This window comes from Akebia trifoliata, chromosome 15 (genome assembly GCF_017979445.1).
Source record: "Akebia trifoliata isolate Shusen 1 chromosome 15, ASM1797944v1, whole genome shotgun sequence".
NCBI lineage: Eukaryota > Viridiplantae > Streptophyta > Magnoliopsida > Ranunculales > Lardizabalaceae > Akebia > Akebia trifoliata.
Genome location: NC_141389.1, coordinates 73685 through 83850, shown reverse-complemented (window position 1 = coordinate 83850; position 10166 = coordinate 73685). Strand labels below are relative to the sequence as shown.

The window sequence follows — 10166 nt, the reverse complement described above, 5'->3', positions numbered from 1 at the left end:
GCTGATCAACCAATAGAGAATAGAGAGAGAATGTATGAGCATTAATTATTTGAATTTGAACAAAATAAACACACAGCTCCTTCATAAATCTCCAATGTACATTCACTTTTATGCCCCAATTTATACACCTGTTTTTGAATCTACACCTACATAAACATGAGGGACAGAGGGTGTAATATACTATAATGATCATAATTCAGACATTTTTGGTGGGGGAAAGAAAGGGCGAGCTCTACCAACTCCACATGTCTGCAAGCATCTTCAACTCTTACGCAAATGATCACAGCTTAATCTATAACTAACTTCTCTCCCAAAAATTTTACATAAAACAGAACCACTCTTCAACTGGTTTATTTATTCCCAACTTTGCAATAATTTAATATGTCTAGAACATATAGCCCAATGAAATATAACCTCTTATTCCTTCTCCAATTTACAAATGCAACAGCCTACTGAACATTCCATTTGATATCTTTCATGGGTTCAAACACGTTCAACCCCATTACTGGTGTGATTAATTGCTGCCCAACTTCTTTTCTTGCCTTTATATTTCCTTTTTTCCTCAATCCTCATTGTATTATGAATGGGACTTCTGTGAATTTTGATGCTCTTCTCTTTTCTTAGCTAGTTGAATGGCATCGTCAAGATCTCCATACATATTCACCGACCAAAATGCAAAGGTATTCAAGCTATCAATAAAACCCACCAAGCTTGATCGAAAACTGTCGAAACCCGAAGTCCAATCCTCAGGCGCTTCATCTCTTGGTGCACTGGCTGCTCCTTCGCTACTGTTGACAGCCTTCCATGATGACGAGAATGACTGGGCCAAGCTCTTAACCCGGTTTTTCTCTTGATGTGGTAAGAAACGGTTGGTCTCAGCCACCAACACCTTTATAGAGTCTACCACTTCCTTTGCAGGCAAGACCTCAAGTTTATCCAACCAGACACCACAAGTCACATATATGGGCGGGCCTATATCCCTTAAGGGTATGTCTGGCGATTTCCTTTTCCTCTTCGATTTCTGTTTAAGCAAGACGCATTTGTGGAGCCATCCATCTATGGCTTGCACATAAGACTTCTGAGCAATGATCCATTTCATGAAGCTTGAAGATAGAGAGCTCAATTCATATTCAAGATGGAGGGTAGCCTGCCGATGTGATTCTGAATGTATGGACACTTTGGTGCTACCATTGTTATATGTTATCGAGATTATGTCGAGCTGAAGTTTGTGACATTCAAACATCATTTGCCACATTCTACTTAACCTGTTACAGTAAAGATAGAAGAATCATATTTTGCACTAATAAAATAATAAATAATTCACCACACAAGCACCCCCCCCCCCCCCCACGTGCACATGCACGTGCACTCACACACACAGGCATTTATAAGTATAGGCATTACATATAAAATGTAACAGTGAATATGTGTATGTTTTCAAATGTGAGTAAACCCACGGACAGATAACATTGAGTCCAAGCCGGTGATGAATAAAAACCTAAATCCAACCACTAGGAATCACCCATCAGTTTGATTTTAGGGTGTAGGTTGACCAAAAATTGGTTAAACATTCATGAGTCGGTAGGACCTACCAGTTTGCACTCCCTATTCTTAATCCGTGTTTGCACTCACTAGTGGACCTTTCTGGGCTTGCCACTTCAACCAACACATTTAAGAAATCATGTTGCAAGAGGCATAGTCCCAACTATTTAAATTGAAAATTTTTGAAAAAGATAACATGCCCTCTTCCCCCTCCCCCTCCAAAAACATGGAGAGGCTTCTTGTGCTGAAACCCGATATTTGGTCATGGCATTTCAGAAACACATGCACTTTAACAACCCAGCTTTGATTTTATGGGCAACATCTTCCTCAACCCCTCCATCCTTATGTATAACAGACTTGAGGTAACAAAAATGGTAATTTCAGGGAACTTCTAAACCATCAATTTTTATTGGACATTCCTTTTCATGTATGTTAGTACTAAATTTACACTCCACGTACTCAGTCTTGGTTCTACTTATATTAAAGCCCTTGGACTCCAACAAATTTATCCATAATTCTAGTTTTGCAGACTCCCACTTTACGCTCGTTGACTAATACTACATCTGCAAATAACATATACCAAGGTACGTGTTCTTGAATATGAGCTCATCTACAACTTGAGCAATAAAAATAAGAAAATATGAGGAAATCTTTTGTCTCAATAGGCATTTTTTTTAATAAAAAAAATGTTAGTAGGCAAGTTGACAAGCATCTCTCTTCCCCTTTTCCACATTATTTGGATTATCCCTAGTACTATCAAATCATTTTTTCAGTCTTGGTAGTCGACGGCTTTTTCTCACATGGAAAAGGTCCTTTGGTCACTGAACCCTTTCGTTATTTTTTGGACATTATGGAAGGAAAGAAATAGTTGAGTCTTCAATGGAAAAAAGCATGATCTTCATGGGGTCATCATCTCTATTCTTGGGTTCATGTCCTTTTGGTACAATCAATTCAAGGTCTTTTTTAAAGGTGTATATTTTGGATACTTTCTCTTTAGTAGCTTTGGGGTGGGTTCGTTTTGTGTGTTGAACTAATTTCTCAGTTTTCATTCTTTTTCTTTTATTTGTATGAGGTAGGTCTTCTTGACCTACTTGCATAATATATTTTATATTCCACAAAAGGAAAAAAAAATGCCACTTGAGATCTCCTAAATGTCATTTGACATGATTAATCTCACCCAAGGTTTAAATTTCATTCTGAAGCAATGTTTCAATTGAGAGAAAACCTGAAACATTCTAAAACATATTGAGACATTCCAGAAACATTCAGTGTTTCATTTTGGTTTTAGCCAAAATCAGAATATTCCACAGAAACATTCCAAAGTGGCACGGAATTTTGAACCATACCCACTACACATGCCCCTCATGGGAAAATATGAGGACAGCACACCTCTTTCAGGAAATAAACAAGATTTTATTTTTTAATATTTAAAACCTATGTAATTTTGTATATTAATCAAAAAAATTCTATCATTTTTTTTCTTTTGGTGAACCGAATCTTTCTTAAATACATTATATGCACATATGAAGTAGAAATACTAGCTCAATTTGCATGATGCTTTGTCACACAACCTAGAGGTCAGAGGTTTAATCCCACATCTTTTGATAGTACACCATTTGGTTGTCCTATCAAATATCGTAGATCTGTTTCTAGCCCGATAAATTTGTTCATGTCCATGTTATCTAGCCTTCAACTTATGTGCTGTATGTATCAAGCATGATGAGAAGGCACTAGGAAGACATACCCTTCAATCAATTCCTCAAGTTGTGGCTGGAGCTCTTTGTCCCTTAGCTCCTCGATCCTCTTTGATATAGAATCAATTCTGTGTATTGCGACTCGAATTCTCGAGTGTAGATCCTTGACAACCGCACGAGTTTTATCAACCCTGTTGGGATTTTCTCCAGACTCTTGTTGTCTTAGCAATTTACATTTCATGTCATACTCCCTTCTGATAATCTCACTAGCCTGAAATCAAGAAAGCTCAAAAGGTGTTACAGCCTGAAACCATGCAGTCTGTCATTGGAAAACAAAATCCCTACATGTCTGCGAAAGTTGGATGATCCACTTTTAAATAAATCCAATGTCTGACAAGTGGATCAAATGTACACCAAAACAGTAGCCAGACAACACAGATAGGCACCCAATTTTTTGTTCAATGGTGGCATTGATGTAATATTTACATATTTTTTAATGCATATATCCATTTTTATAGGTCATATATCCAATTAAATACATTTTTATTTTCTAGACTAGACTTGTAGAAACTAATCTTCGCCTGCGTAGTCTTTTTACGCTGCATTACTGGTCGCAAGCCCGGAAAAAAGAAGGGGAGGAAGAAATAAGGAAAAGTGAGTGTTTCATAATAAAAAATATTTGAAAAAGTAATTATATATACTTAGTGTTATTAGCACAAATAGTTTTAATACTTGACATTAAAGATACAAATAGAAAAGATCGAACTAAAGTTTTAACAGATGGGTTTACAAAGGGCTGGCTTTCTTAGGATTTTCTTGCCACAAAATGCAAAGACACACTTTTCTATAAGGGCTATTATATTCAATTATGCTATAAATGGCAGTAACAAAGAGGCAATTGTTGCATTCACTAAATGCCTCACAGTATAAAAAATTTTATCAAAACAAAAATTCAGGTCTTCTTGAAGTGTTGCAACATTCAATTGGTGCATCTGGACCAAGCACCACAAGCCTCTCATCCAAAGTCAGTAGGTCATAGTCCTCCATGAATTCCTAATATTCTCTGTGGATCAAACCTCTTGATCAGCCTTCTCGAAATGAAACAATTTAAAACAACAGGTTATTTTCAGGGGACAAAAATAAACAGGTTCTCCAATACATGTGGTATATGAGATTTCAAAAGTCAACAGTTGAGTCTATGAATAACAATAAAGATTGCTACATTCACAATTAAAAACTTTAAATGAGAAGTATAGTTTTGAAATCCATTAACTAAAATACTAAATGATCTCAGACTTAGAAATCTCAGACATCGGCCTTAAGATGAAATCATCATAGAGCATGTGTTGGGGGTATTTCCATCATTTTCCAGTGGAGAAAATCTAGCCAGTCGGGTCTGAATATCTGAACGGTAAATATCTTTAATGTGGCACCCACACCAGACTTTCAGTTTCGGGATTTTCATAAAGTTTCATATTTTTGGTAAAAAGCCCTAAATAATGACAATATTTGAAAAAGTTATTACCTTGACTTCATCGTAAAGCTTTCTCTCCCACGCATATAGCCGATCTAAGGTTGAGGCATGACTGCCTGAGTTCATGCAGAAATTTTCAAAGATATTACTGCCAATATCCTCGACATCTTCTTTTGAAGTTGGACCAAGAGGATTCCTGGATGAGGAGGAACGGGATGATTCTGTCCTATGCCAAGTTAAGTACTTCATCGCAGTTGGAGCAGGCTCTAAGTACACATAAGCAAGGGATTAGTTGAATAATCAAAACCCTAAAATGTGTTATGACATTCACTTGGATATATGATTTTTATCAATCCAGATGAAGAAGTTTATTTTCATAGCAAAAGAAGACACAATAAGACCTGAATTAACCTTATACTTTTACAGTCTTACGTGATGAAACTACCTAGCTTTTTTCTATGGCTTTGTTATGTAGTCTGGAGGCTTCATTTTGATCTGATTCAATTAGCTTCCAAACACATCCAAGATTAAATCCAGACATTGAATGATTGCAAGAAAAGAAAAAAAGAAAAAAAGCGAACTGTGTATTGATTAAGGGATAATTATTTTTCTTTAGGATTGAAAACGTGAATAAAAGGAGCTTCAGTAATTAGTTGTCTTAGTATTGATTAAGGGATTATTATTTTTCATGTCAGTAAAAAGATGTTGTCTTCGTTGCACAGAATCATTCAATGAGGGAACCCAAAGTGTAATAATGAGCACTCACCCTTCTTTTCAAATTACTGTACACATAGATACCATGTGCATGTAGTAGTGTACAAATACTAGTTGACAAATGAGTGTGCCACAGTGTACATGACACATATACGCTAACATGTCTTAAACATGAATTCAGGTTTGTATTAGAAAAAGAGGTTGTATATAATGTTAACTTCAACACATCCATACACTAATTTATATGGTTTATTGCAGAAGTGGTCCAAAATCTTGATCCTATGCAAAGATCATAGAGCATAATCATCAACAGCCAGGACTACTGGATGCCAGGAAAAGAGGTCCAGATTATCAAATCTCACTAGGCTTAACTGTCTGATTGAGAAGCCGTTAGATGCCTTGTAAAGCACATTCAGAGATATACAACTATTTCATGAATTTTGTGCATATTTTAATATTTTGGATGTCAAAAATATATTGAAAGTTTAGGCACATTGAGGACGATGAAGGATGTAGACATAATGAATGGAGAAACAAGATTTGATCAATCATTGATTATTTTTTGAATATTTATGATGATGATAATGGTGGTAATAAGTACAAAATACTTAAACAATAAAAAATAGGAAAAATTATTTAAAGGACCTTGGTGGAGGGATTTTTTTCTAAATAATCCCTAAGTTTTGGGCGATCTCTTAATAGTCTATTTAGTAAATTTTTATTTTCTTTATGGTCCCTGGACTTCATCTCATGTATACAATGTCTTTGAAATACCCTTTTCTCATCTTCTTCACATAATTAGGTTTTTCAATGACAATTGTGATAGTACTTAAGTATTATTGGAAAAATAATTACGTTACTTTAGATGAATGATTAGGCTTTGTTTCTTAGGTCTTAAGTCTAGTTTTGGGGTTTTGTTTTCCTACACATAGCAAACTTGTATTTTCCAAAATATTTTAGAAAATAGTTTTGGTTTACTTATTATATCATCCGATTAGGGAGAATCTTTATTCGAACCTAACAAAAAAAAAAAGGTTGAATGAATAAAATTGTGATTTTTTAGTGGATCCCCGATGCCTTAGTGTTTTTTAAATTCTTGTTTTAAATCCTTTAATTTTTGCTCCATACGGAAGTGTGGAAAATCATCTTTTTCATAGTTTAAGTCATGTCTTCTTTCAGCTCATCCATGTTTTATTTCAATTTTTACGCAATCCCCGTAGATCGACTTCGGACTCTTGAGATTTTATTAGTTCGCTACAACCCTACACTTGGGGTATTTAACCTACACTATTTCAGTCGTAGCAAGTTTTTGATGACTTAGATTGATTTTAAAAAAACACCAAAAGTAACAAAATAACCTGAACTGGGAAACCTACCTTCAGGAACATGGATCGGATCGTCCCCACAAGAAAAGCATGCTTTAAAAAACATTGCTGCCCGTGATCCATCTGCGACATTAGAGATACTCTTGTTAGAAGTTATCTTTCCACCTCCACGTCAGAATTTTCAAGAGTAAAAGGACATATAGTTAAGATAAAGGATTTCTTAAAGAGGCATTTGGTAATGAGTACATAAAAAATTGATTCGATATATTAAATAATATTCTTAAACTTCGGCCAAAAATGGAGAATTTAGACATTTTAGGCACAAACTTTAGAAACTCAGTTGAAATTTATAGGAAAAAACATAGATACATGCAATAACAAGTTCCACTTGACACAAAATATATGAAACCATGGGATAAGATGTCTCACCGTCTTTCCCAGGGAATATTGGACGAAAATGCAATTTATTTGCTTCAAGCATCCTTGGAACTTCTTTGCCAGATTCAGAAGCTTTCAGAAAGAGATACTCGATTTCTTTTATGCTTGATAAGAAGTCCTTAGGTTGAAGCTTATTAGAAGAACCAGATTCTTTTTCTGCTGTTTTCTTTTCAATAGTAGGTGTAACTATTGAATCTGTAGTTTTCAATGGTGTCAAATCAGGGGAATTGATTTTCCCTCCATTCAAGAACTTGGTTTCCGAAGCAATATTTCTTGTAGATGGCATGTTAGTGGGCATACTAGAGTATGAATCCAATATCCTACGATTCTCAAAACTCCGAACAAGATTATCCCTTGAAGGTTCATCAAATTCATCTTCGGACTCTACACTTCCAATAAAAGCAACTTTCTCGCCTTCCTCTTCCAATTCAGGTATTCCCTCCTCTTCTCTAAGTTGCCTTAGATCATCAACATGGTCCCTCCCTTCATTAAAAGAAAACTGACTGTCTATCGGATGAAGAAAACCAAAATAATCCCAAGGTGGTGTCTGAGGGGGAAGAGGATCTTCAAATTGTGAGGTTTCGGGTCGTTCAGTGGATCGAGGTGTGAGATTTTGGGGAGTAGTCGAAGAGGACCTTAAGGTCCGGGTTACTGATAAAGGAGGTCTCTCTTCAACTGTTTCAGAAGAGCTAACACCGGTTTTCGCATAGTTTGTGTGGAATTGAGCAGAGTTGGGAGAAGGGGTAAGAGAAAGGGTCTCAGCAGCATCCACGTGTTGTGAAAGGGACGGAGATGAAAAAGAGAAATGAGAAAGAGAATTTTCAGTCAAAGCAAGCGGCTCAGGGGTAGCGGTTGTGGAAGTATACAAGGAAGACACAGATGTAGCTTCGGGTTCAACAAACTTTGCAAGTGCAGTCCCGGTATTTTTCAAACACTGAATGTAAGCAACATGTGCAGCAGCGAGTGAACACCTTCCATCAAGTGCTTGTCTAACAAACCGTTTCCTTTCACGACATAATTGCATGACCTTGTCTTCTTCTATTCTAGAGCTTGAGTTTCCCATTTCTAATACCACACTAATAGTTAATAGAGATTCCTTCAATGAAGTGATTATGGCTGAGATTTCTTCCTGAAATGAGAAAGGCTCAACTGAATAGTGGCTCAACTGATACAGAAAGAAACAAAAGGCCTCTCTAGCTAAACTACGGGACTAAGTAATTAAACTTATCGAAAAAAATTCAGAACTACATTTCTCCAAGAGTCGAAGTCATTCAAAAACAAATATAAATTCAGAAAATTAACATCCAATAATACTGTACTAAGATTTGGGAAAGAAACAAAATGAAATTAAATCTCCATCAATCTCTTCGTTCCAAAAGAAATTCCCATGAAACTATCTATTTAAATTGATAGTTCTAAGTTCTAACAAACCAAAGATAGAATTACAATCACTAGCACAATTCTCACTTTCCCCTTTTCTTCAAGCATCCAGATCTGTAAGAAGGTATAGATCCCATCTCAACATTATTTTCCATAAGCATCCGAATCAACAGAAATAAAATCCAAATCTACTGAAAAGCTATCACCTTTATGCCTTATTTTCACAAACCCATATTAAAAAAAGAAAAAATTGGAATCATGGTCAGAAATATCAGTCTCCAGAAGCTAGAGACAAGAAAAAAATAAAGAAATTCAACAAACATCAATGCAGAAAATTACTTATAGAAATTCAAAAGCAATAACTAGTTTATACCCAAATGAAAACAATGAAGCTAATTACAGAAACAACATAAACACAAACTCATCCCAGAACAGAATCAAAATCTCAATTTTTAAAATCAATCAAGTTATTGCCAAAGCAAAGAGAGAGAAGAGAAGAGAATATTTCCAAATTCATCCCACATGGAGAAACACAAGAAAAATAAACTACTTGAAGAATCTCAGAAATTCAAAGAAAACCATGGAAGTTCCAATCAAGATCCCATCTATAAAATAAAATAAAAAAACATAAAATCTATGAATTTAAAAAAAAAAATTAAAAATTAAAAAAAAAAAAAAGGATTTTTCACGTAGTAAGTAAAGAAAACCCAAATTTGAGAATTTTTTATCAGTACAGAAGAGCCGTGAGACCAGTGTGAGACCCCAAAAGAACTAAAAGGCAGAACAAATTTAAAAAAAATAATAATACAAAACAAGTACCATAAATTTTCATCGCCGGAAACTTAAAAAGCAAAATCATAAAGATCAAAACTCGACGAGTCTATGAAAAGTGCCACAAACTATTAAATTCCGATTCCAAAAAAAAAAAAAAAACCATCAAAATAACAAATAAAGGAAATATATATATATATATATCAAAAAACGAAAAATAGACATCTCAGAAAATTCCAAAGCAATTTAATCTTAAAATCCGCAAAATTCGAAGTCCAGTCCAGATCAGTATAATAAAAAGAATTTCTCGGAAACAGAACCAAAATAGAAAGATTTTTTTTTTTTGTTTCGGAATTCTGGAAAATTGAAGCTAACCTCAGAAGAAAATTAAAAATTAAAAAATAAATAAACTGACCTTTGTGATGAATCTAATTAAGATAAATCAAATTAAACTAAACAAAGCCAACTCTGTAAAACTATTCACTTGTAGAGTAATTTGCGGTACCTGAAGGAAATTAAACGTAAAGGTGTACGAAGGGAGTCATGGATTTCAGAGAAGACCCCCCCACATGCAACAATTGGTAGAGTCGGTGGTGATGAGGAGAGAGAGAGAGAGAGAGAGAGAATTTCATAGAACAAGTGGAAGTAGTTTTCAGATGGAATTCGGCATGGCTGGCTGTCTATCTCTATCATGCAAAAACAAGAATAGCAACTTCTTACTTAAGACCCCTCCCTATGAAAGATAAAATCGACTTTTCTTACACATACATCTCATTTCATTTCATATCATGTCATGTGTGAAATGTGGAGCCCTCTCTCTCTCTTCAT

General features: G+C 35.1%; 1 protein-coding gene across 5 annotated transcripts; it reads right to left on the bottom strand.

The window, feature by feature from the left end:
- Positions 1 to 80: 80 nt before the first annotated feature.
- Positions 81 to 10057, bottom strand: LOC147383704 (bZIP transcription factor (DUF630 and DUF632)). Of its 5 annotated transcripts, none has more exons than XM_086424773.1 (6): positions 9754 to 10057; positions 7181 to 8316; positions 6801 to 6877; positions 4762 to 4976; positions 3287 to 3507; positions 81 to 1265 (listed from the first exon to the last, which is right to left on the bottom strand). In XM_086424773.1, exons 2-6 carry the CDS (start codon positions 8248 to 8250, stop codon positions 578 to 580), a joined length of 2271 nt encoding a protein of 756 aa, XP_086280899.1. In that variant the 5' UTR covers positions 8251 to 8316; positions 9754 to 10057; the 3' UTR covers positions 81 to 577. The 5 variants fall into 5 exon arrangements, with proteins under 5 accessions (XP_086280899.1, XP_086280898.1, XP_086280897.1 ...); XM_086424772.1 differs by having other exon boundaries at positions 9844 to 10056; XM_086424771.1 differs by lacking the exon at positions 9754 to 10057 and adding an exon at positions 9387 to 9405.
- Between the last annotated feature and the right edge of the window lie 109 nt (positions 10058 to 10166).